We start from the raw sequence: 27,297 nt of genomic DNA, 5'->3' as shown, positions 1-27,297 counted from the left end.
GTTAACCTCCCCTCCTTTCCTTGTCCTTTTTTTTTTTTGTTGAATGAATGGCGATCGTTATTCGCAACAGCTATGGAGCTGTCTGTGGCGCCCAATGCACTTGAAGCCAAGTTGTTCTCCAGTGCGTTTTCTCTCCAGTACATGCTGTCGTTTCATGAAAGGTGGCGGTGGCCAGAGGCGTAATTTTAGCACTTTCTACAGCGCAATTATAGGTGGCTCTCAGTGATTCGAGCAGAGAGGGCTGCACACGTGCATTCTTTAGAGCCAGACTGAGCAGCCTTAGACGACCCAGCGAATTGGGGTCCAGTAAAGACAATAGCCAGCATATGCAAGGCGGGACATCCACACTTGTATTTATTCTCGGTTTTTACACCATAGAATTCACATCTTTCAATCAAAAGGCAAACAACAATTGCGATAGTTATGTACAGCATGAATTAGAAGACAAGACATGTCACGAAGCGTGGTTAAAATTGTTGAGTCACCACACAAGACAAATCACGCACGTTATAAACCCCTGTTTTGCAGGTATCTTGCTTCGCTTTTCCCCACTGCATCTGTTGCAAAGAAACTTGCCTGCATGATTGCGGGCCACTTTATTCGTTTCACAAAGCCGGGCGAATATGGCTGTCGCGACAAAGAGTGCTAAAGAAGAATATGTCCCGGCGAATTGCGCGTTCTTACGACTTGTTCGTTTTGAGCTTGTTCGTCATAATTTTAGGCTCCACTTTGTAACCCTATCCTTGCGATAGCCGTTATTGGGTACCGCAAGCGAGCCTGTACAGGTAACAACAAAGCGTTTTTGTAACAAAAGTCTATAATGCCCTCTTTAACACAAGGCGCATAGTTTTGCCTACCTTACACCGTTACGAATTCGACGTTGAGGCTCGTCAGGTGTGGACTACAGCGAGTTCTCATCCATTTGCCGCAAATATGGCAGCCTCACGTGTGCAATACCAATGGCTGGGAAGAAGAAAAACTGGCAAAACAACTTAAATGAACAGGAATAGCTTATTTCCCTTGATATATATACTTAAGTTTCAAATTATTCTCTTCACAAATTCTAGCAACGTTAACGCGATGGAAATGAAGAGCAACCTCGAACGTGCCCACTGAAATGATTAGAAGCCGCAATTTTCCAGCGTTTCTATGCTTTTTTCTTTCCTGAACTTTACATATGTGTAACCCAAAGATGGATATGAAGAGAGGTGCGTCCGCGTGTTTCAACAAGCGTGAGAATTTTTAAGCTCCGGATGGTAAAACTGCGCTGCCGAGTGGGCCATAGATAGCATTCAAGTTAGGGAGCAATGCGTGACGCGTATCGGAGGCCCCTTGTCGTGACCGCCTGTAGAGCGACTACGACGTTGACTGCAGTAACCTTCGACGCTACGCACGCTCCAAAGATGCCTTTCTATCCGCTGGATGGCTGAGAAAATGATTTACGGGAGTAACAAGCATTCCTGACAATCAGCTCATCCGGCCGTGTAACCAGATGCGGAAGCTTGAATACATGCCGCACGGTGCGCGGTATATCTACCAGCTAACGTTTTTTTTTTCTTCGCGCGCTTGTACATGAGAACATCTTAATTTATTTACAAGTCTAAGCGCACAAGAAAACTCTCCACCAGCAGAGACCACAACGAACAAGACACACGTCCAAAAGACACAAGCGATTTCTCTCAAATCGTGTGCATGCCGCATAGTCTCGAAACGGCGCCAAACTTTGACTACTGCTTAGAAAATGAGATCATCCTACAAAACAGGGGTCAATGAGACATGCTCTGCGAAAGCCAGATATCACGTTCAGCGGCTGCAGGTCCCCCAAAACGCGGGCCCGCTAACTTCAGCCACAGTTCTAATGACACGATTTGCTTGCCTGCGCATACACGACAATTGCACAGTTTCGCTCACTGCTAAGGTGGCGTGAAAACTTTTGGTTCCGCATCGTGCGCAGCGAAAAGCCTTCGCGTAAGAAAACACTTTCGGCTCCTCATCGTCAGTGACATCACTTGGACCATTCGTCGCATATCTTCGCTTCGTCACTCAAGAAAAAAAAATAAAAGGCGCTCGCGCACACATTCAGTCTTTAAAAAATGCAAGTAAATAAGTTACAGCAATAAAAGTCTTCATATATATATATTTATATATATTTGTCATTCCAAACAGCAGACATTTCTTATGTACACAGTTTTACATTTAAATACCAGTTATCTCCTCGAAAAAAAAAAAGAAAAAAAGCAGGCATTTCAGCAGAACGCCAGGTGCCCGAAGCTCAACGCGGCTGGTGGGTGTCAGGCAGTACGCAAGCATACACGCACAAATCACATCGAACAGATCAGCGCAGCGCCGTCCGCCAGGGGGCCGCGTGCATACGAGCCGGGCCTTTCGAAAGACAGCACGCCTCCGCGGACGTTACACGAGCACATGGCCTGTTGTCGCCGCCGCTGATAGCGGCGTCTCGGGGAACACACGAGGGCGCTCAGCTCTCCTTTGGTTCGTGACGCTTACGTGCGTCGCGTTCCGGATGAACCCCTTCCGTTCTCACTGCGATATGGCGGACAAGACAGATGGGACCCTCGGAGCGCTTTGTTCCTGCGCACGTTTCGCGCTTATCACGAGCGAAGTTCGTTTTTCCCGCTTCCTCTCAAACCGCGGCACCTTTTTCGCTCTTCGTTCTTTCTGATTGTTCTACGGCGATCCGCCAGTGCAGACCCGCTAATTAGCCCCAGCGAATGCAGCCGGCCTTGTTTCTTTGCTGCCCCCCCCCCCCTTCCTTTTCTTTTCTAAAGTCAGCGAGGCCACCGCACCGATTTCTGGAGAACTTTAAAGTTATTCGGGCTGGTGGCCCCAATGCGTTTGGTCAGAGCGTTGCGTGGAAGGCATAGGCCCCAAGCGCTGAAGCTCCGACAGACCCGCGAAGGTACATTTTGGAAGAAACTACGGCAACCGCACTCCAGCACGAATATTGCGAAGGCCCGTTAATACTATACTGCCCATTTTTCAGAATTGGCGGGATTTGGGGCAAAAAACTAGAAGCCGGAAATTTCGACCTTCGCGGCGCCTAAATGGTGCGTTTTATATCCGTTCCTTTGCAACGCATCGCAGTGTGCTACAAAAGGCACTTAGCGAGTGGCGCGTGCTCGAGCAGAAATGCTGTCGTTGGGACGAGAGCTTTGAGAAACAACTAATTTCTTTGTCGCATTTTCTACAACAAACAGGCACGGAACTGAGCTTGGCCGCGATATCGCTGCTGCCAGCCAATAGCCATTCGAGCTGAGAGGCAGTTTTCCCAGCCGCACATGTCTTGAAGCACATTTCTCGTCGGGTGAAGATTGCACAATTCCAGAGCGAGCACTAGCGGGAAAGGAGTCCTGGCGTCAGCCGGAGGAAGCGTCGCCCTTTCGGCGGCACAAGCGCGCACGTGTCCGCGAGGAGCCCGGTGCTGGAGAGCCGCCGTGGTGGACAGGGCGGCTGCGTCGGGGCCTCTCCGTCTCCCGGGGCGCAGTGAGGTGACCTTGATCACCCGTGGCACAGTCTATAAATAATGGCCGCAGCCGATAAATAGGCCGTCGTTACGAGCGGAAGCCGCCGGGCGGGGAGGTGGGCGCCGCGTCGCTCGCGTCAGGCGTGGTGGCCGGCGAGCCCGCTGCCGACGGGCTGTCCTTCTTGGGGTACACGTAGGGCGCGTAGCGGTACAGTCCCAGCGAGTGCAGCGTCTCGGTGTGCGAAGCCGCGGGCCGCATCATGGGCGGGAAGAGCGCACCGCCGGCCGCCGCCGCCGCTGCCGCGGCCGCCGCGCCTCCGCTCAGCATCGAGGCCAGGTGCGGCGGCAACGCTGCGCCGGCCGCGGCCGCCGCCCACTGGGACCACAGCTGGGCCGGGATGCCCGCGGGCGGCGGGGCGCGCACGCCGAGCGCGTAGAGCGACGGCTGCGCGTATAGCTCCATGCCCGGCGGCTTCCAGAGCAACGAGGCCCGCGCCACGGCCGCCGCTGCAGACGGGGGCCCCAGGCCGCCCAGGAGGCCCTTCTCGTGCAGGTAGGCCGCCGTCTCGGGGTCGCCGCCATTCTCCAGGAAGGTGCGCAACGGCGTGCGCGCGAACGGGTGGTCCGTGATCAGCGACTCCATCGTCTCCCTGCGCGCGGGTAGCCGCGGTCAGCACTGTGGATCCGGCCGCGCACTCCGGGACACGACTAAGCAAACACTGCAACGCCTTTACGGAGTAATGCTTCTTCTACTCAGTATATAAGTGCGCCGATGCGGCGCAATGCAAAGAATCTAATGTGGCCAACGGTAAACCATAATCGTTAAATACGGCATTCATAATTTTCTCTCTCCCTTGCTCACGGTAGCTGTGGCACTGTAGATTCATCCGGAACTGTCCACAGACCATAACCTTTATTAGAAAGCACCAGCAAGCTCATTCCGCCACGGCGTTAATGCTAAACTCCATCCGCCTTGAAACAGTGGCAAGCACGCAAGTAGCTCCGAAGACCGCGACAGGAGACTTAGAAATGTCCTCAAACTACTTTGGCCGAGGTTCACGTGTCTCCGTTACCCGACGACCATCTATAAATCTGTGCCAGCAAACCTCATGACATCCGCCTTAACTTATTCTTTGGGCGCTTGTACGTTGATAGGTATTTGTCGCAGCAAATAGAGCGACAAGGGTTAGGTGTCGTTTCTCAGTTATAACCTAAACGCTACTTGTCCTCTTTATGAGATTACAACACGCTCAATATACGCGCAACGTATAAATGGTGTAGAGAAATCTCCAAAGTGTAGAGAGTCAGGCACAACTCTCACTGACGCCTTGGTTTGACAGGAATCACTGAGCGGTTTTATCGACTCAGCAAACGATGATGCACCGTCCATAATCTCGCCATCTACTGCAAATTAAAAAAGAAAGGACACGTGTTCCGACAGGCTGTCGACTCGCTGAGCACGCCCGCGCCGTGCCAGCAGCGTGGCGGTTCAACGAACGTGCTAGTTGACAAACGGCCAGACGTGGCATGCAGTCGGGCGGCGAAAGTGAGCGCGCGGTACCTTTGGCATTCCTACAGGCTGAGCGGCGGCGGGAGAGATGCGCCCGGTAGGCCCCCCCGATTTGCTGTCAGCGGTCGGCCAGTGAGCGCCGCTATCAAACGGACGGCTTCTTGGTGCTGCAGAGCAGCACGTCTATATACAAGGGGGCGGCCTCGGCAAATGCCGCTTGTAATCTCAACAACTGGCGGTTATCGGACGCCGCATCTACACTACATCTTGGGAACTTTTAAGTTGTATCCCAGCGGAGTGCCTCAGCCGCGGCCGCTTTAAAACATGGCTGGAAGCGGCGAGGAGATTCCGGGAGAGCATATAAATTGGAACAGATGTCGTGCGGTCGCTTTTCCCCCCTTCCCTTTTTATAGGATCACGTGCGTGTCCTTCGAAGGCACGTCAACGCGTAGTTGACGATTCCGCGGCCTGTCCGGGGCCCGGCAGAATACCGTGATTTATTTTACAGCGGCCTTCGAGCAGGGCGACACGCTGCGGCGGTGGAGAGCGCGCGCGCGCGCCCGCCGCGAGCCCTGGCGGGCCGGGCCAGCACTCGCAGCGCCCTCGCGCGAGCCACGGCTGCCGCTCTTCGGGGGCGCGCTTCGGCGAGACCTGTCTCCTACCCGCGTGCGTGCCGCTGCGCCCGCGTTTAGTCGGCATTTCGTGCCGTGTCGGCATCATCGACCCGCGCAGCAGGAAACCCCCCACAACAACGGCGGCCCCGGCCCGTAGGTTCGTTGGTCAAGCCCCCCAGTTCTCCGCCGCCTGATTTTCTGTCGCTCGCTGCATTTTCGATACGGCGAACTTCCCCCTTCGCGGGACGTAACTCGCTTCGTTCGGTACGATGCCAAAACGCTAGCACCTGTCCTCATGAAGCGTCCTTGAAGTGCACATTTTTCCGCGCGTCTCAATCCTCGCAGGGGTAAGCCTGCTTTTATTTATAGCGACATATAGAATGCGGGAAAGACGCAATTTTTCTTCCCGCATTGAACGCGTTTATTTCAAGAAAATCACGTCCTCACCTTTCAAGTTCTGTAAGCCGCGATGAGTCCCTGAATCCTTTTGCGAAGGGGTTGCTGTCTATTTTTAATTTTGTTATCTGCAAGTAAAGAAAGTGCATACCATTAGCACAGATGCACGAGTGAATGCTCGGAAATTAATATATATATTATTTAAAACAGCGCAAAAGACAGGGACACAGATAGAAAAGACACACACAGCGCTGTGTGTGTCTTTTCTATCTGTGTCCCTGTCTTTTGCGCTGTTTTAAATAATCATGGTTCACCAACTAGCCTGCACGTCTACCCTTGTAATATATATATATATATATATATATATATATATATATATATATATATATATATATTAACAAAGGCAAGTGCACGCACCGCTGACGTGTCAGCGGTGTTTGCTCTGGTGATAGCAAGTGACTCTGCTGCATATAGTCCTTCAAAGTTTTAGATAACCTGTTGCAGCATGTGCTCGCTTGCAAAGCACGAAGCTCTGATCAGCAGCATTCCTCAGAAATCTCTTGCCTGCACTCACATTCGGGATATTTGTTCTCGAGCACTTACCAGCTGATTTTGGTAGGCCGTGACAGCTGTAAACACCGTCTCGGGAAACACGTACGTCCGAAACTGTTCAGCTTCGAGATCGTTGACGGGAACATTTGGGGCGTTATGCCGGCGTTTGACCAGATGTATGCGGGGTTGATATTTGTGCATGGAGTTCAGGACAATCTGAAATATAAAAGTAGAAGAACAGTGTCAATTAGTACAATTTTCTCACAAGCCCCTTACAAGGCACGGGTGTCTAAAATCTGTGGACTTGTTTGAGGTCCTGCAGTTGAAGACGTTTTCCTGCAAATCAAACTCGTGCAGTCGTATTTTGCGACGCGCTTACAAAGCTGCCGTAGTATACATAAAAATAATACTACGTCAGAACAGCTTGCTGCCAAGCATCGCAGAGACATAAAGCAGTAGAGCCTTACTTCCCTTGGATAAAAGCTGTTACAACACGCACACATACACGCGCACACAATAAAAGCTCACAATGGATGCATTTAAGGAATAACCCTGAGAGATACCAACTCAGCAAATTAAGCAGTATATGAAGAGCTCTACTTCCATGAAAGCCATCACATGAAGAATACAGCGCCATTAAAACTGCATTTCAAAAGAGAACTGACAAGTTCTCATTCATTCCTCTGCTAAGCCAAGTTCATTCGGCAGCTCGGTGATTCCACGAGAGATCAAACTGCCGAAATATTTCAAAATTTTAATATTCTTGATTATTTTTATGTTGTGAACACATCATTCAGTAGGCCAACAGTGAATTTTGTTTTCCGAAAATGCTAATATTTCAAGAGAAAAAACCGTAAACTACGTCGCGGCAGAGGCAGCATTTTTACACAAACCTTAATTTCGCAAATTTGCAGTGACGTAAGAATCGAGATTTGAATGCCATGATGGATATATTTTGCGTACTAGAAGTACAGATGAGAAAGAATACCTCATGCTTATTTCCGCATTTTGAATAAGTTGTTGCTTAGTGGAAAAATTTTCGAAAAAGACACAAGTGTGAAATGAGGCTATTTTCAAGAATTTTTTCCTCCCCAAATATACAGCACATCTCCTTCAAATTTGCACAATCGGCTAGCATATGGCACGGCGAGAGCGAATTGATCAACAGCAACTGATAGCTTTCTTTCAAAGACATATGACAGCGCTTGGGCGGGATGCTAATGAGTAATTACTCATTAGCATCCATTGGAATTCACGTACGCTGAGCCACGCTGTAAACAGTGAAAAGGCATAGTTCAGGTTTTCGGCATCACTGTTTTGGCTGACGGTACCCAGCAGGAAGGTGTCAGAAAAGGAAGCCCTAGCGATTTCTCCTTGTACCCTTAGGCTATGTATCAACGTAAGTACTTCCACCGTAAGATACGTTCACAGCGGATGTGTCACGCGTTTTCAGCAACACGCCAATGCATCCCGACCACGGAGTCATCCGTCAAGCAGCAGCAGCTTCGGTCGCAGGTGGCGAGTGACTCACACTTAACGCGCGTTCGCTCGACATCTAGCACACTCCTCTTTTCTTCTTCGCGTTATAACTGTCTTCCTCTCGCATCTCACCAGAGCCCAAGAACGCATCCTATGTCTCACAGATCTCGCCGGACGCTCCGAAGAGCAAACGACTAGAAGGCTGCTTCTACAGAAAAGCTAGGGAGCAACCCAGAAAGACGGCGCTGAGCGCCAATATGATTCTTGCATAACTAACCTCCTGCAGCCGCAGTGCAGTCGTGTGCCTTTCTCTCTCTCTCTCTCTCTTTTTTTTTTTCACGCAAATGATGCTCATTCTTGAGCCGCGCATCAATAAAACGTTTCACCCATTGCAGCAACACGCTTGCACTCCTTGTTACCTTAGCGAGGGCACTGTACTGTGCAACAAACTGATCATATGAAATTATCAAAGGGGCATCCATAGACCACATTTTATTTACGTAGAGTAACAAAAAAAAAGTCAAACAATCGCATTCAGTAACGCAGACATTTTACTTGTTTTGCCACGCACGTGTGTACAGACAAAATGGTTCCATTCGCCAGATTTCGTTTCAAAGTAAAAAGAGATGACTCCAAAACCAATGTCACACAGATCTTCAAAACTGCACTTAAGTTGCGACATTTGATAATATTGATCACGTTTCGGGAACCCCCAACGTGGAGTAAATTTGTAATAAGGGAGCAAATTGCTCGTTGGCATCCACCCAAGCGCAGCCATACGGCTAGAAAGGAAAGCTACACCGCTTCCACATAAACTTCGTAGCTAAAGAATTCGTCCTGATCCGGGTTTCGAACCCGGGACCACTGCATCACCGGAGCGCTAGCATATGATAGGGCGAGGGCTTTCCTTTGAAGCCGTATGTCTGCGCTTGGGTGGATTCCAATGAGTAGTTTGATAATGTTATGTAATTTTTTTTTTTTTTTCAGAAATCACACTCTGTGCGACCAAATGCTCTGTACGCGGCCAGTAATTCTCTCATTCTTTTAGCCGTGGCGAAACACTGGGCTTCGATGGGCGGTAGCTTTGTGAGTTGTCTAGAGCGTGTTCAGAATGCGGTCGTAATTAGAGTAGGTTGTCTCATCAGCCTAGGACCTGGATAGGCATCAGCGCGCGCTCAGCCAAACAGCAGAATAAGAGGAAGAATTTTCCATGACAGCTTCTAACAATAACTCTTACTGCAGTTAACATGCCCGAAAAGATTTATGTAGGAAGTATGTAGCGGCTGCAAGGCTTCACGGCGTATATATGTTACATGCATTATATATATGCTGATAACAGTGCTGGCACTTGCATTTTGTTTTACTTTTTTTTTTAAAGCCGCGGGAAAGTTTTATAATGGCTTCTAACTCAAGGAGTGTACGGTGGGAAGTTGCGTTCGTCCCGTCTGCTCATTCCGTGTGTTTTGTACCTTGTACAGTTTTGTAGCTTGTAAAATAATGGTTTTTAATTTACGTTTTTTTACTTTTTAGAGGTCGGCATCAAGGGACACGTCACTGAATGGTCGAGGTAATTGTGTTTGCCGGCCGTGTGATCTGTAGCCCACGCAGAGACAGATGAAGAAAGGTGCGGCGTTCGAAGTCCCCAATAGGAACTGCCAATTAAGTGGAACCACTTCAAACATGCGTTTGAGAGGAAGGAAGCTATACTACAGTTGCAAGACAAGACAGAAAGATTACTGCCACAGAGAACCAGAAGCAGTAATTTTGAAACAAAAATGTCGGATCACATCACTCGCGCGCATATGTGTCTCAAGAAGGTGCGCTTCTGCCCTTCTGCATTTGAAAAGCGCCGGATCGTAAGTGCCCAAGAAATTTTAACGAGACAATTTTAACGAGACTTCGATGTGGGGAACATTCTTTTCTGTTTCTTCCCAAGAACCTCCGAAGACTGGAACCACCCGCTTAATACACCTCCCTGGCTGCCATACTTGATGTCAACGATTCCTCAAAAGTGATCATATACGTTTTGAACACTGATTCCGCTTATGCCTCGGTGCCTTGAGAGTACCAAGAAAAAAAAATAGTATCAAAGAGAGAGAGAGAGCTGCTCGATGCTGTCCCCGCCGTGGTCCCACGAGAGTGCAGGTGTCCACTGGGCAAGCCCCGAGCCACGCGCTCAGCGGCGGCTGGTATGATGCAGGGGGCGCAGTGTCCGAGCGCGCATTCCGCCGCCGCGCCTGGGGACCAGGGCGAGCCGCGGTCGACCCCCTTTGAGGCGCGCTCTGTTATGCTGGGTAATTGTTCTACGAACAGGCTCCCCGTCGAGGCGGCCGGGTGCGCAGTCGACACGGTGCGCGTGTCTCATGACTCGGCAAGAACTGAGCTCCGCACATCCATTTTCGTCAAAGTCGCCCCCTCGTGACAGCTTGTTGTTCGCCAAGTGCGTCGTCCGTATCATCTTCGGATATGTCACAGCGAGCCGGACTCCTCCTCGGAATATGCATGCTCCGTCACGGCCCTTGTTCGACTCCCCACCCACCCTCCCTCCCGCCCTCCCAGCTTTTTGGGGCTGTCAGAGACTCGGCCAGGCGGCGTTTCAATGACCCTGGGATAATAGGTTTCGTGGCAGGCGCTTATAAATATGCAAACCGCGAATTACACAGCGCGGTCTGGTTCGGGCGAGACTTCCTCGCGTGACGTGAGTATTATGTCCCGTTTCGCGCTCCCAGCTCTGCCCCCGAGGACTGGCCGCGCCGAAGGAATTCCGCGCGGGCATTTCTGTCCAAAGTCATTACGTGACGCGATCTGCTTAAGTGCACCCGCTAATCTCCCTGTCTTGCGGCGCACTCCTCTTTCGGGCGCGGAGCGAGCTGCGCACCGCGTTTGTCACAGACCGAAGCCGGCGCTCGTCAAAATATACCGATCACCGGCCACGGACAGGACGGACATGCACCTGCGCCCGAGATTAACATTCCGGCCCAAGCTTTGAAGATGCCATATTCTTCTTCTCCTAGTGCAAATGTAGAGTTTTTGCGCGAATATCCTGTGACCTCTTCCGATGGCCACTGGAAATCACTGCATTGTCACTAGGTGTTTATTTCAACGCTCCTGAAGTGCAGACCTCGTTTTTCACACTACACTCCAGCGCTTGTTAAACAGCTCGATGTCAACTATTTCATATGTACTACCAGGCCGGAATGAAACGCAAACAGCGCCTACGAATGAAACGAAATACTTTACCTGCATACTTCTACCTACAGTGTAGAACAAGTGTCATTAATATTTCTGGGTAAGAGGTCTTGCGAAGAATGTATTATAAACCCCGTTGCAAAGGAATCTCGCTGTAAAGTAGAAAAGTACCGCATATGCGTGCTCGGGTCTCAGTTCGGCAGCTCTTGCTGCAGGTAAACGTCTCAGCTGCTTACGGCGCACTGTCGCGCTCAAAATGCTCTCTTTCTCTTGATGACGCACATGCAAGTCTGACAATCGGTGCAACATCTGATACGGTATACGTCCAGTAAACGGGGTTTCGCTTTTTCTTTAAAGGTGCACTAAAAAGGAATCTGAACTCGTCATTTTACCGCGGGAACTTGATGTACACGTTACGAACATTCTTAGAAACTGCGAATTATTGTCAACTCATTTCAAGAAGGGCGCCAATGCTGCGGGCCGTTCTATACGCTCGGTTTAGATTTTTAACCCCGAAAACACTACAGCAGTGACTAAAAGCGTGTTTAAGACGCCAGTTAAATTATTTGATGGGTGGCGCTATAGTTCGCCGTTCCCTCAGCGAGACAACCTAACCCAAGCCGGCGGCAACGTGTGTACAACGCAACAGACGCAGTTCGTTGGTATAACACTGACAAGCCTTTTTTTTTCCCCGCAGAACTTGAGGGGAAGACTTGCCCTGCTTTTTAAAAGTGTTCACCAAGCTACCCTTCCGGTCGCTTCCGCTAATACGCTGAAAAAAAGAAAAAGCAAGCGCAGCCAACTCACGTGTCCCTGCTTGTCCATCTCGTTGTTGGTGAGCTTGACCTTCTCGAAGGAGACGACCTGCTTGCGCAGCTGATCCCCCGTGAAGGGGCAGTCGGGGTGCGCGTAGAGCCGAGCCGGCGACGGCGGGTCCGCCTTGCCGGCCACCAGCCACGACGAGCGGTGGTACGCGTACCGGTACCGCTTGTTGTCCACCGGGACGATGTCCAGAAGCACAATGTACCGAGCGTCGGGCTGCACTCCGGAGAAGGAAACTCGCACGGTAGGGAACATCCTCCTGCGGCATATCAGATAGTCACATTGTAGCGAGCGAATTTACGTGCATGGGAATCGGGGCTGCCATTGCCGCTGGCCTCTGCGATGCCCTCAGTTCTCAAACGATTGATGAAAACTTTATCAGCAGAAACAAAACGCTGCAGCAGTCAGGAACTAACAGTGGAGAGCTAGAACATTTCTAACTGTGCACCTTGTAGTAAAGAGTTTGCTATAGCTGAGCGTGTTCCTGCCCGCTTGTCATTTTCGCGCGGTTAAAAGCGTTAACCGCATGCGTGTGACGGCAGGGCACTTCTCACACGACTCACGGTTGGAATGCCGAGCGGGTTTAGAGAGGAACATTTTCAGAAAGTAGAAGAACACGACTTCTTTCTATGCCCGGCAGACCACACACTGGAAGCGTTCTCAAATGACACCGCGTGTAGGCGAACTCTTCACAAACGCAAGCGACAGTTCCGATTGTCCTCCTATAAGATTCCGGAGCACGTTAAAAGTCCCAGGCTGTATATATTAACCTTCGCTTCGTAGTCCGGGTGTAGCACACGCACGCACGCACGCAGGCACGCGCGCACGCACACATACACGAGCACACACGCACCCACATACACACGCGCTCGTACGCCCACACCATGGCACAGCGTCGTTCAGAGCCGGGCCAGGCTCCAAGCTTACGCCCATTCATGCCGACGTGCCACGAGAGCGGCAGAGGTATTCTGGGAAAGAGATCAGCTTTAGCGTTTGTTTCCGGTTATCAAGCTGGTGTAGTGCATACGAACGCGCTCACGTGAATTAATTGCAAAGCCACTCGAAGTGTGACAACAGATACTTTGCGGTTGAAATGCACCGAAAACAAATGTCCACAACCGGATTTCTCTCGTGTAGGCTGCATGCAGATGTAGAATCTGCAAATAAATTCGACGAGAGCATGAAACAAAGCTATCGCTCCGTTAGGAGAGTGGGAAATGATGAGCACACACGCACGTTAAAAGTCCCAGGCTGTCTAAATTGACCTGAAGCACTTCGCTTCTTAGTCCGGGTGCAGTGCACACACGCACAAACACACAAAAGAAAGGTGCCCGGTAATAGACGCAGGCACGAAGCGAGCTGGTATGACTAGTTTCTTTCTGGTCGTTGAGAATTACGTTTTTGCGGTCATATATTCGTACTATTTGCTGTGCACATGGGGTTAACCTTCCATTCAATTGCGAAGAAACCTTGCCAGTTGACGCTTTGGAGAGGACAGAATTTCTCAGAACAGACCTCCGGATATCGCAACTATCCTTAAATATATGGACTGGTTTACTACAACAGATCTCTGCTGTACCAACCTACCTCACAGGATGCGCGAAGGGCAGAATCGCCGTTAGGAACAACCACATCCTTGAAGGATATGTGATGTTCATCTGTTTTTTTTTAGCTTGCTGCGCGGATTTCCTCTGCACAGGCTCATCGTAACTGGCCATTATAACTAATATTAACAGCCGCCGCGGTGGCTCACTGATTATGTATGGTACTCGGCTGCTGACCGGAGAGACGCGAGTTCGATCCCGCCCGCGGCGGTCGCGTTTCGATGAGGCCGAAATGCTAGAGGCCCGTGTACTGCGCGATGTCAGTGCACGTTAAAGTGGTCGAAATTATGCAGAGCTTTCTACTATACGGTGTCTCTCACAGCCTGAGTCGACGTCAAACGCCATGATACCAAACACTAGTGAACGTTCCGTGATTTGTGAACAACGAATCGTTTTCGCTGCGGCAGCTTTTCAGCAGAATGCGCACATAGTCCAAAACAAGGTGTATTTAAATATAGCGCTATCCACTAACACAGCTGCGGACCTGGCTTTAACTCAACACGTGCTGTACTCCGTGACCCTCAGTTTGAGAGCTCAGACAAGCAAACAGGCGTGACCGGTGGGCGTACTGGTCGCCGCGTAATAGTTGCGGCCTTTACGTCTGGTGGAGCGAAGCTTTTTGGGCCTGTGGGTGTATCTAAATTATAGGTAACAGAGACAAACTGCCGGGACCACTTTGTATTGCATGCACGACACGCTGTCGTTTGAAGGTAGAGCTCCTGCAGTCCGCCGTTGGGCGGGAACCATAGATCACGATGAGATAAGTATACACGACTACCCGAAATTGAATCCAAGGTCATAATAGGGAGGTTTTTCTCGGTAAAGCCCAGATACATTGGCAGAGAGCGGAAGACAACGTAAAACGACTCGTCCACAGCGACCGCGATGCGTCCTTTATCGCGCTCCGCCTTGGCTGGCTCTGGTGGCCTTGTTTCGCATTGCTCAGCCTCAGGGGCTGGTGGATTTGTGTTTGCTATGCTCATGAATGCGGACAACTTTTCTGTAAAGGCGATACGGCAAGCTTGAGGCCGTTATACTACAGCAGAATGGCGAGGCTCCCAAGACGGAAATCGTCAAACTGGGCAATTAATTCTACTGCTGAAAGTAACGGAGCACGCTTCATACAAAGAAAGAAAGAAAGAAAGAAAGGAAGAAAGAAAAGAAGGAAGGAAGGAAGAAAGACGAAAAGAAAGAAAGGAAGAAAGTAAGAAAGAAAGAAAAGGAAGGTAGAAAAAAGAAAGAAAGAGAGAAAGAAAGAAAGGAAGAGAGAAAGAAAGAAGGAAATGAAAAGAAAGAAAGAAAGAAAGAAAGAAAGGAAGAGAGAAAGAAAGAAAGAAGAAAATGAAAAGAAAGAAAGAAAGAAAGAAAGAAAGAAAGAAAGAAAGAAAGAAAGAAAGAAAGAAAGAAAGAAAGAAAGAAAGAAAGAAAGAAAGAAAGAAAGAAAGATGCATCCATCATTAGTCACATGCGACCGTTCCTCAGGCCAGGCTCGCGGGCCCGAGCCCCTGGTCCGGATCGCTGTACGAGCCCCCAAGCACCGTGCCAAGCTGCCCCGAAGTGCTGCGCCTAGTCGGGAGGAGGGCAGAGGCCGAAGGAGAAGTGGACACGAGGCATCCGCAGCGTCTCTCGAGAGGAGAGTGGGCCGTGGGTTGCCTTTTCTCTGCCGCGACCGAATTGAGAGCGGCGTTATCGATCGCGCCGCCTTCTCGAACATTGCGAGGGTCGTTACAAGAACGCACGCGCAGCGTGACGCAATCGGCGACGCTGCGAACGGAGGATCTGTCCGCGAGGAATGCTGTCTGCGGCTCCCACGGAGCGAACTGGTCCCGGGAATGCCCCTCCTCACTCCCGAGGCGAGCCGGAGCTGTCGTGCGCGCGCTCTACACCTGAGAATGCGAGATGCCAGATAAACTGCTGACTCAGAGGTCCATCGCCGCCGCGGACCGATGCTTATCGGTTGCTGGGCAGTCGGGCCGCCGAACGCGATGGGCCACCTCCCCGACATGGCGATGGTGACACCTGACAGCGGCCTGACAAGGGGCCACGGCGGCCCCTTGGAGGGACGCGCCCACCGGGGGTCTGTTCGCACCTCGCCGCAGACGTGCGCATCTTCCCGAACGGCCCCGTGGCTCGATTTGGCGACTGCGGCCCGCAGAGCGACGCACAATGGAGAGAACTCGTCCTTGCCGCCGCCTCGCGGAGCATCCGCACGCACCTCTCGTAACCTCCATGCATGCGCGTGTTGAAGCGTGCGTGCCGGTGCGCACGTATATGCACGTGCGTGCCTCGTTTAGACGGTTTTTCTGAGCGTGAAATTGGCCGCCGTGACTTAAAAAAAAAGGGGGGGGGGTACACTTAACTGCCCGAAACAGAACGGTAACAAAAGGATGCGCCGCTCTATGAGGCCACGCATATACATACGTGTCCCATATTGTGACACACCCTTGCCTTGTATCTGGGCGTGGTAAGCCCTGAAAAAATAGAAAAAGCGAGGCAAAGGAAAGAGGAAAAAGAGATCCACCGTATCGCTTTTCGCAGTGCTCCCGCGGCGTAGCGCGTTCTTTATCGCGTTCTTGCCGCGCGCGGTATACAGCGCGTATTTTATTTCCCGCGCGCGCGGCGAGCGTTAGAGCCGTGCGTGCGCGCTCTCCGGGGTGGTCTCCTCCGGCTGCAGGCGGCTCCCTCTTTTAGAACTCGATCCCCAAGATCTGCAGACAGTTTCAGTTGGATTCCCTCTTTAACCTCAACGCGGAGGGAAATTTAGTTAGTGATGATGATTGAAGGATTCTTGACGTCTTGCAGATTCGTTTTGCTCAATCACATTGCAAGAGGACACTTTAGGAGAGGTTAACTTTTTATAAAAATTAAAAGCACAAAGGAGGATACAAGCAAGGAGAAAACATATTTACACTTGACTGGCTCGCAGTTCTAGGTGACGAAACCAGCCCTCGGTCCTGCCGAAGCAGCTGGTTTTAAAACCAATGTCCCCGCCCTCGGTGGGAGAATAACCAATCACGTACTATACAAACATCCACCCAATAACTTATTGGGGAAAGGAAAATACCACAAATCAGCAGTTGGGGAAAGAATAACACAACCAATGAATGATTGGGGAAAGAAGCTAACTCATCGCGACACTGTACACATATGCACACTTTCCACCATCACGATTTCGGATAATTATGCTTTCCCGCTGCGAGCTTCGCGAACACTCGCTTTCCCAAGGTCCGGTTGCCGCCAAGTTCGAGGAACGCCATTTCAACTCATCTGTTTCTCGTCGTCGCTCCTCATGCCTGCAGCTAGCGTGACAATATGTCAAAGCATGCCGCTGCAGACATGGTACAAAGAGCCACGCACTGTGGCGCGGGTCAGCCTCGCCGTACACACGTGCACACAGGATGCCGCCTAACGACTGAGTCCATGAGGGGATTTTGACGTCTCCTGTAATCCCCCGCCATTCGGCGCCCCCTCTTCTCCCGCCGGGTTGACTGACCCCTTCCTGTGTGGTTGTGCGGAGGGCCCAAGAAAAAGGGACTTAATGGGCATTCCCATAAAGCGACCGGATGCAGCAAACAACATACGGCACCGCGAACTTCACTCCTCCCAACCAAGAATGTCACACAGACACTTGTTGTCAGTGGGACATTAAAGTTCAGCCACGGTGTCCAACAACAAAAGTACATACGCACGCACACACATGTGCGTCGGCTGTCCGGTCAGTCCACCAACACGCACACATGCGCCGGCTGTCCGGTCAGTACACCAGCACGCACACATGCGCGCACACAGCGGATATTTCAACCCGCACACACAAGGCTGGAGACCAATCTGCACATTCCAGAATTCACCATGTCAGATCGGTGCCCCAAACTGGCAGAAATTACTTCTAGCCGCCTACATCTCGAAACAAAACTTGTTTCTTTTGGGCTTTGTCCAGAAGACTGGTCCAAAATTCCGAATTATCCGGGACAACGCCGGTTCCAAAGGCTGCCGCCGCTATCAGATTAGTAGAGCGGACTGGCTCCCCGCGGGCTACGAAGATTGCTGCTGGCCTCGCGTCTACATTCTCCACTTCTTTCAATTTTACATTTCGTTCAGGCCTCTCATCAGCTACTTCACATGCAGTTTTGCATCGAGATTCAAGTAGCGCTAGCTCTTCGTACAACTGCCCACCGATGTACGCTTCAAAGAAAATCGTTCCTTCGAGCCTTCTTTTCTCACAATTGACTCCATCAGCTTGCTTGCGCACTTCTGATAATGAAGCATGTTGCTCCATGTTGAAGCCTACAGGAATGGGCGCATTATCCCAATCCTGCAGTTCCCTATCAGCTTCGAAAACCATTGCAGCGAACAAACGCGCATTCCTTCCTTTCTCGGCATCAAATGCAGCCTCATCGCTCGTTGATAGCTCACAATCTGCTGCAGAAACTTTTGCAGCTACCGAATTGGCCTCAAGCTCTACCGGCGTCTCAGGTTTGTCTCGAATTTTGAAATGTTCTTCAAAATCAGCTCGCTCTGTTTCTTCATGCAGCCGCTCTTTTTCTGTCTGCTCTAACAGCGAGTGCGTCTCGGGTGTTACCAACTTCGCTACACCATCATCTACATCTGCTGCCACTGCGCAGAGTGTCAGCTCCGGCTGGCTAACCGATTCATCTTTGGCAGCCAGCTTACCTTCGCCTGCAAAGAGTGTTGCCTCTATTCGCGCCTGCTCTACCTCTTCGTCGAGCATTACAGCTGCCCCAGAGTTTGCGTCAATCTGTTCTGGCCCAGTGCTGAACTCCTGTTCACAAACAATGCACTCATGTGCCTCCTGGGTCTGCTTTATCTCAGTTTGCTCTGACAGGCAGCGCTTCAAAGGCGCGACTAACGCCCCTATGCCTTCAGCCATCTCTCCTGGCACGGCACACACGGTTGGGCCCTGCTGCCTAACCGCTGCAGCTTTCACACCTATAGCCACTGGCACACAGGTCATTCTCAATACGGGAACATGCTGTTCTCGCTTCGATTTCGGACAGTCAATCATTAGATGCCCAAATTCCATGCAGTGGAAACATTGAACTGCAGCGAATAACATCTCGCTACCAGCTTTCGTTCCCTGTCCTACTTTCAACTGCATCTGTGCGAGCTTTATCTTTTCTCGCTCAATTATGAGTTTCAAATTCTCAATTTCAAGCAGCTTTTCTGCCTCCTCAATCTCCAAACATCGCATCTTGCCCTCCCAATTATACCGTACGGCAGCCATCTCCCTTTTCCGTGCTATCATCTATAGCACGAAAACACTACACCGACATGGTGAATTCGGAGGAAGCAGAAAGGTCTCCTACCTCGCAGGTTGCTTTCCTCTGCCACGGTAGTCTCGTCGCCCTGAGTGACGACAGCGGGCTCCTTGATGCGGATGAGTTGGGTTGAGCCCCGGCTCTCACAGCAGCTCGCTGACTTGTCCTGCCTCGTGTGACTTGCTGGTCTCCTGGTTCTTCTCTTGAACCTCAACGCGGACGCCTGGTTCCTTCCGCAGCTCACGGACTAGGCACCTCCACGACACGTCGGTCGCCTGGCTCCTTCAGCTCCTCGCTGACTTGAGCCTCCTACGTCCCGTTGACCTTGACCAGCAGTCTCATGAAGCTTTCAACGTCGCTCTATGACGCTGACGTTCCTCCTTTAGGACGTACCGCTCTGCAGCTTGTCCACCGACTTGATCCTCCGCCCCTCCGTCAGATACCTCGAGCAGGAAGACGTAGCAAATCCTGTCGACTGCGCCAGTTGGATTCCCTCTTTAACCTCAACGCGGAGGGAAATTTAGTTAGTGATGATGATTGAAGGATTCTTGACGTCTTGCAGATTCGTTTTGCTCAATCACATTGCAAGAGGACACTTTAGGAGAGGTTAACTTTTTATAAAAATTAAAAGCACAAAGGAGGATACAAGCAAGGAGAAAACATATTTACACTTGACTGGCTCGCAGTTCTAGGTGACGAAACCAGCCCTCGGTCCTGCCGAAGCAGCTGGTTTTAAAACCAATGTCCCCGCCCTCGGTGGGAGAATAACCAATCACGTACTATACAAACATCCACCCAATAACTTATTGGGGAAAGGAAAATACCACAAATCAGCAGTTGGGGAAAGAATAACACAACCAATGAATGATTGGGGAAAGAAGCTAACTCATCGCGACACTGTACACATATGCACACTTTCCACCATCACGATTTCGGATAATTATGCTTTCCCGCTGCGAGCTTCGCGAACACTCGCTTTCCCAAGGTCCGGTTGCCGCCAAGTTCGAGGAACGCCATTTCAACTCATCTGTTTCTCGTCGTCGCTCCTCATGCCTGCAGCTAGCGTGACAATATGTCAAAGCATGCCGCTGCAGACATGGTACAAAGAGCCACGCACTGTGGCGCGGGTCAGCCTCGCCGTACACACGTGCACACAGGATGCCGCCTAACGACTGAGTCCATGAGGGGATTTTGACGTCTCCTGTAATCCCCCGCCATTCGGCGCCCCCTCTTCTCCCGCCGGGTTGACTGACCCCTTCCTGTGTGGTTGTGCGGAGGGCCCAAGAAAAAGGGACTTAATGGGCATTCCCATAAAGCGACCGGATGCAGCAAACAACATACGGCACCGCGAACTTCACTGTTTCCATTTTCTGTGTGCTTTTTGATAGCCTCCCCATAATACACATGTATATTAGCCCCCGCGTTTTTGCCCTCCCCCGGGAGACCCTTCTCCACTTTTTGTTTTGTTTTGTTTTGCTCAGGACGCGAGCCGACGAGGGAAGCGGCGCTCCGCCCTCCTGTGGGCGTATGTCCGTTTCGGTGTTAACTCCAGCCACCACCGCAAGGTCGCGCTCCTGTCGTGTTCCTTTTCGTATTCATGCGACATTAATGGACAGACAGGAGCGTACAGCAGTCGGGCTTTTATATCTTTTTATTTTTTCGCATCCCATGAACCGAAACAAGAAAGGCGTATCGTTAAGCGAGTATAGCTCTACCGCGCGTAAAAATGCAGCGACAAATAAGTCATGCAACGAAAAACGCTGCTTTACATCATATCAGACAAAAAAAAAATAACAGACAACTAGAGCAATGCGCGAGGAGGTACAAGTACTGTTCCCGCTACTTTCGTGCAAGGAGTACAGCCCTGGACGGTGGCCTCATCCATGGCCTCATCCACAGGCCCGGGTTCAGACCCGGGCCTATACCAGGCCCGTCAAGACACCGCTTCTTCTGGCCCGCCCCGGGTTTCCAGGAAGGCCCGAGTCCGTGGAGTGATATAGTAAGGTGTACACAGTATCTGTCATTAATTGAACGACCTTCCAATGGCAAAGGTCTTACGCTCCTTACCGCTGAATGTGTTCGTAAGGTAAAGTGGTTTAGCGCATGAAAGGTGCCATGCGACACTGGATCCCTGTGATGTTTCTGTTCACTAAGTTTCTCTGTCTCCTCTCTCAAACACACACACACACACACACACACACACACACACACACACACACACACACACACACACACACGCGCGCGCACACACACACTCACTCACTCTCACTCCTCACTCACTCTCACTCACTCACTCTCACTCACACACACACACACACACACACACACGCACGCACGCGCACACACACACTCACTCACTCTCACTCCTCACTCACTCTCACTCACTCACTCACACACACACACACACACACACACACACACACGCGCACACACACACACTCACTCACTCTCACTCCTCACTCACTCTCACTCACTCACACACACACACGCACGCACGCACGCCGCGGAGACAAGAGAGAGCGACAGACGAAAACAAGCAAAATGCTATACGTGCTCACGTGCGCTGACAGTGAATGGCTGTAAGCTGTTGTGATAGTGGCTTATATATTTATAAAAAGGAGGTTAAGGCGCCGGCCGCACAAACGAACTAATTTGTCGTGTACGTGCATGACTGGCGGAAAGATAAGAGCCTTCTGGAGAGACAGACAAGACGACAAAGAGGAAGGGAGTGGAAGGCGAGATGACAGGGCAGAGAAACGCGGTTCACGTACTGTACACAAGGAAAACACACACAAAAGTGAACATTGTAAACAACTTCATGCATAGGTATGTTTGGCTAATTTCACACGGACAACTATGCGCGACACAGTCCAGAAAACACGCCCGCTCTGTCAAGTTGCGCACAGTTAAAAGTACTACATAAACTATAGATTCCGTGCAAAACAATATGTACACGAGCACACGATATGTGTACACACGTACAGCATTGGCCACAGGACTCCAGGCCACGTGGTTTGCTCTCCAGCCGTGCAGTGAGAAGCTTATGGCATCCCTGAAATGTCTAGACCTCTCCAGGGTGAGGAGATCCCTGGTCCTCGCACTTGGCTGGTCTCTAAAGGTGTCGTATGGGCCCCATTATACGGCTCAGAATCAAGCGATGCAGTCCGAAGACCAAGGGTGTGTACGGTTGCTGTCCTGCCACTGTTCACGGTCGAGGTTAGGTATTACTGTCTGATACTGCCACGTGACATCGTTTTTCGTCGGTCGACAGCCAGTTAAGACATTTTCACGTATCCGACACGACCGGAAACACTTCGTTAAGTACACTCAATTAGAAGTTTAATCCCAAGTTTCCCTGATCTCTTCCGGTCCGGCGGGAGTCGGTGAGAAGCGCTCAAAGCGAAGCATGCACAGCGTTGATCAGCCCAGGCCGCTGTGTATTGAGGAAGTGGCCGGTTCGGCCGACCGGATGTCCCCTTTCAGGGAACGGCGCGGCTGTGAGTAAAAGCCGCAGGTGTCAGCGTCGCGCGTTTTTTTTTTTTTTTTTTTCACGTCCGATTCGCAAAGAGGGGTGCACCGGCAGAGCCGCCGCTCGACGACAGCCCTCTTGTCTTAATTGATACGAAATGTGGTGCAACCTCGGAACGGACGGTACCGTTCGGGAGATCGGAAGGTCTCTTGAAGAGTAAACAGCGCCAGAAGAAACGGGGTCTCGACGGGAGCCAGGAAAAGTGACCAACTGCCGGTGACGGTGCGCCTGGCTGGGGTTTGTGTAATGGCTACAGCGCCCGGAAACACTGAACCTCAGCAGTCCTCGGGAAACGGGCTAGCGGAACGCCGCCAGACAGAACGGATGCGGCCACTTGTTCAAAGACAGTAACGGCGCGTTTGGGTGATGCAACTCACTGGATTCCGGGAGGCGCTTGCATGTGTTGTTCAGAGTGATAACGGCCTGTTTCAGCCTGGTTACTGCCCTAATTCCGGGAGACACCAAGGCCGAGTCTTCGAGGAACCCGACGCACGTGTTGAAGCGGTGCTTGCATTTATTTTTCCTTTTTCTTTTACGGGGCTGAGAGTTACTGTAATACTGTCAAAGCTGTTGGGCGTGGCGCTCAACCAAGTGGGCCAATCGTTTTGTGTTCCCTTCTAGAAATGTAGGAATTTTGAAGTGAATTAGATGTTCATTTTGCACTGTGCACTTTAGGGGGAGGGTTATGTACCTTACATAAGCTGGAGGGCAGGCCACGCGGTTGATGAACTAATCATATTCGGAGTTTACCATTATTGGGCCCAACCGAACGCAGGCCGGGCTCCTAGGTCTTGAAAAGCGGGCCCCGGAGCCTGGAAAAGCATTGAGGGCTAAGGTCTGATGTAATGCGCCTTCGGCTATGCAGAGTAGGGGGCTCCCTTGTTAACGAGATCCGTGTTTGGCTCTTTTGTCTATTTCCGGCTTAAAGTGTCTCAAATGCTTGAACTTATAAATATGTAAGTTTCTGTGTACAAAACTGCAAGTCATATTCCCTTATTCCCTGCACTGCAATTCGCCGCAAGGCGGTGTCTGACGGGGCACGTCTGGTGCGAAGAAAGCCTTCGAGCCATCAAATGTACGAGGCCTGACAGTTGCTAGCCGGACGGGCGGAGGTGGAGGCCCCGGTTGCAGAAAGTTGACTGGCAGAATGGCCAAGCTAAAGGGAATACGTAAAGTTGTGCTAAATCGCTCAAACACAGTGCGGACCGTGAGCTACTTTTTCTTTTTTTTCTTAACGGACTGCTCATGGTATACGTGCAACGAACAACCCACCAGACAATTTTTGTACATAGAAAACAAGTAACCGACTGCAAGCAATTACTTCTTCTGAAATGCAACAGATTGCAGTGGTCAGTTACAGCCCATGAAAAGTAACTGAACAATTACACAGAAGTGATATATTGCGATTACGTTATTTAGCAGCCATCTTTTATTAGCGTATCACAAATAGACACGGACGAGAATAAGCTTTTGCGGCTTTCCTGGATCTATATGCAGCACATACGTTTGTAATTTCACCCGCAATTGGTTTTCGAAGTTTTCATGGGAATTTTTTCCGAGTTTTCTTGTGAGCACATCCGTAGCGACACTCAATAGTACCTCGATGTACGCGTCGGATGGAAGTGATTTCCTTTAAGAAGTTGCGCACCACTTCGAAATCACACAAAGCGCAGCGCTCCGCTGTTGTTCGCGCTCTGAGTGGCCGAAGCTCAAGCTCACTAAACATGACATTCGTTGCGCCGTCCTGTTAAAATGCGATGCAGGGGACACGGGGCTGGTCAAATTCAGGCTGCTCGGGCTTGCACAATGGCATTCTGTGCTCAGTTCAGGATCTCGAAGTTATACCAGTCTTGCAACTCGTTAAAAAAAAAAAAAAGATTACTGGTAATCGATTACTGAAAATAATAACTGAATTACCGAGAACGTTGCACCTTACGTAGTCAATTACTTACAAAATTGAAAGAAAATGTAATTTATTGCAAGTAATCAATTACCTACAACGCGTTACGTACAAGTTTGCATCAGACTTCCGACCTTGCGCAGAACGCTATCACAACGTCATGATACTTGCACACATCAATGCCGCTACAGTGCAGCGTGCCATTCAGAGAGCTGAATGGGAAAACCCAAAGTTACCCCATTACTGCGGGTGAGTTACCAAGGTAACATAATCAAGTGGCGAAAAAATAACACAAAGCGGACAAGACGAAAAGACAGCGGGCGGTACTTGTCTATTCTTCGCTTCGTTCGTGTTTTTTTTTTTTTATGCTGCCGCAGTTTAATAGAAAGCTGCGTACTGAACCCGAGAGTCTCCTCTTCGAACTTATATGTCGGAGTGCGCATGCAAGGAGCTGCTGCTGCTTTCAATTTATCGTATACTTTTATCTGTGCCCTATCGGTAGGTGCTTTTGCGAGGTGAATTAATGGCCGCGACGAAACGAATAACCGCCGTCTCATTTGTTGTCCCCTATACACAAATCGGCGATATACAGATAGTGCCGTTTACTTTTTTCTTATTTTGGCTTCGTTGCTCGCGTACGCCCAACGTTGCCGATAGCGAGCGCCGAGAAGGCGTTCCTTTTCCAGCGCAGGTCGCGACGCGACGGAACCGCCTGGCGTCGCCGCGCCCGCTCTCGCAGCTCGTTCAGCACCCTCTAGGGAGTTACATACCACGCAGTATGGGAAGCCAGTTGCTTCCTCGCCGAGGAGCCACGGGGCGGGGCACCCCGCGGCGACGCCACAATGTTCCCCCGGCAGCGAGAGCTTAAAAATCGTGCCGCCAGGAGTTTTCTCACGCCTTCGAGGCGTCCGGGGACGGGGAGAGAGACCTGTTAGGAGATACGGTGCGGGGTTGTCATTGACTTCGCGATGACAGAAAGAGATTGCGGCTTCCCGGGAGCCGCGAGCGCATTTACATTAATGAAGGGCGCGCGCAACGAGCAGCCACGATAGCTATCGAAGGTTTCGACATGCAGCGGGCGCGCATGTCGCCGCTCTCCGCCGCCGGCTGCGCGCGACAAATCTGCGCATCCCGCCAGGGGGCTCTGCCTGAGGAAACGCGGCACGCATGGCGGCACGTAACTCGCCGCACGTTGGTTCCACTGGGCGGCGGCGTTGACGCGAACGCGTCGCGCGGGCGCAGCTCGCGTTATCAGGTTGGTTGCGTAAACAATGCGCTCTTTCTCGGCACCTTGACGGAGAGGCGCGCGCGTTCCGAACCCGATCGCATATTCTGCCAGCTGTTGCGCAAACGACGCCTCCCCCATTCTCCGGTAGCGAGCATATCCGCCTCCTTTCGTAGTCTCCCGGCGCAACCGCGGAAGCCGCCCTGCGCGCTGCAGACGTGACGACAGCGTGGCGCGCGGGAATCAGTTTCATTGAGCAACGCGCCCATAGAAGCTCATTTGTTGGAGTCGTTCCTCTTTCTTTAAGCCTTCGATATAAACCACTCATGGGCATGGTGCAGCCGCTGTTTCCTCCATTCTGCGGACAGCCCAACTTCGCCACTTTTTTTTTTTATGTCACGAATAAGCATCTCGTTGGTCGTCCTCTTGGCACACTAGACCCTGTAGTCAAAACTGATGATCAACAAGAATATAGTTTAGACTTCCGCTACATATAGAAGCACATTGGCAGCGTTTAGGGCCACCTTGCTAACTTTATAGAGCATTCTTGCTGCAGAAGAACTGCAGATTGGGCTAGTTGGTGTTGATTCATAATGGTGGTTCAACAGCGTAACAGTGTGCCTTTTCTCTTCTTGGTCTGTATGTGTTTGCGCTGTTGAGGATACCATGAACAATTTTTTTTTTCTGCTCGATTGCAGCCTAAAAACAAAAGACTCGCCGCGGTGGCTTAGTGGTTATTGTGCTCGGCTGCTGACTCGAAAGACGCGGGTTCGATCCCGGCCGCGGCGGTCGAATTTCGATGAAGGCGAAATTCTAGAGGCCCATGTACTGTGCGATGTCAGTGCACGTTAAAGAACCCCAAGTGGTCGAAATTTCCGGAGCCCTTCACTACGGCATCCCTCATAGCCTGAGTCGCTTTGGGACGTTAAACCCCCATAAACCAAACCAGTAAACCAAACCGAAGGACCTACATCTGAAACAGTTTCTCTCGCGCTCTACTGGTCATCCCGCCGACGCTCTCCGCAATCTGACTGCTGACGACAAAGAAGGTGAATAACCCAACTGCCGAAGCAACGCTTTCGACCAAGAGGTGCGCCGTGGTTTGGCCAGAAAATTAACAGCAGCCTACATGCCAGACAGAGACTGCATGGCGTGGGCACTGGCGACGCCACGGCGACTGCCAGCATGTGCCGGTGTAGCATACCAATTTTATGGTTGACATTAATTCCCCTCTCTGCAGTGACATGTGAAGCGGGTGAAGGAAGTGGGAAAACGTTCTTGAAAGTTCAGAAAGCTGGGTGAACAATAGCATATTGCATATTAAACTATCCTTCCTCTCCGTGCGACATTTTATATGCAGTTCCGCGTGTTTATATGTGCGTACATGGCTTCGGCGCGATACTTTTGTCGCGCCAGGCGTAGACAACGTCCAGCTTCCCAGAGCGAAGGCCAATGCTGCCAAAATGCAACGCTGTGGCTCAATGAGGTCGCATAACGTTATTCTGTTAAATTAATTGCTGAAAAGATTTGGTTTATGGGGTTTAACGTCCCAGAGCGACTAAGGCTATGAGAGACGCCGTAGTGGAGGGCTCCGCAAATTTCGACCACCTGGGGTTCTTTAACGTGCACTGACATCGCACAGTACACGGGCCTCGAATTTCTCCTCCAAAGAAATTCAGCCGCCGCGGCCGGGATCGAACCCGCGTCTTTCGGGCCA

The 27,297-nt window shown here is 51.0% G+C and overlaps 1 protein-coding gene across 1 annotated transcript in view; it reads right to left on the bottom strand.

Moving 5' to 3' along the window:
• Positions 1–327: 327 nt before the first annotated feature.
• The window catches only part of LOC149350600 (uncharacterized), a 128,620-nt gene continuing 101,650 nt past the window's right edge, over positions 328–27,297 (bottom strand). Inside the window, exons 3-6 of the mRNA XM_089579650.1 lie at positions 12,032–12,305; positions 6,608–6,772; positions 6,056–6,132; positions 328–4,134 (exon numbers count right to left, since the gene is read on the bottom strand). Coding sequence (XP_089435776.1) covers positions 3,573–4,134; positions 6,056–6,132; positions 6,608–6,772; positions 12,032–12,305 — 1,078 coding nt within the window. The 3' untranslated portion in view covers positions 328–3,572. The remainder of the gene's footprint in view (positions 4,135–6,055; positions 6,133–6,607; positions 6,773–12,031; positions 12,306–27,297) is intronic.

Source organism: Amblyomma mixtum, chromosome 3, assembly GCF_055824585.1.
Source record: "Amblyomma mixtum isolate Tamu chromosome 3, ASM5582458v1, whole genome shotgun sequence".
NCBI classification, from domain to species: domain Eukaryota; kingdom Metazoa; phylum Arthropoda; class Arachnida; order Ixodida; family Ixodidae; genus Amblyomma; species Amblyomma mixtum.
The sequence above is the reverse complement of the archived record's forward strand: the minus strand, read 5'-3'. Positions and strand labels throughout refer to the sequence as shown.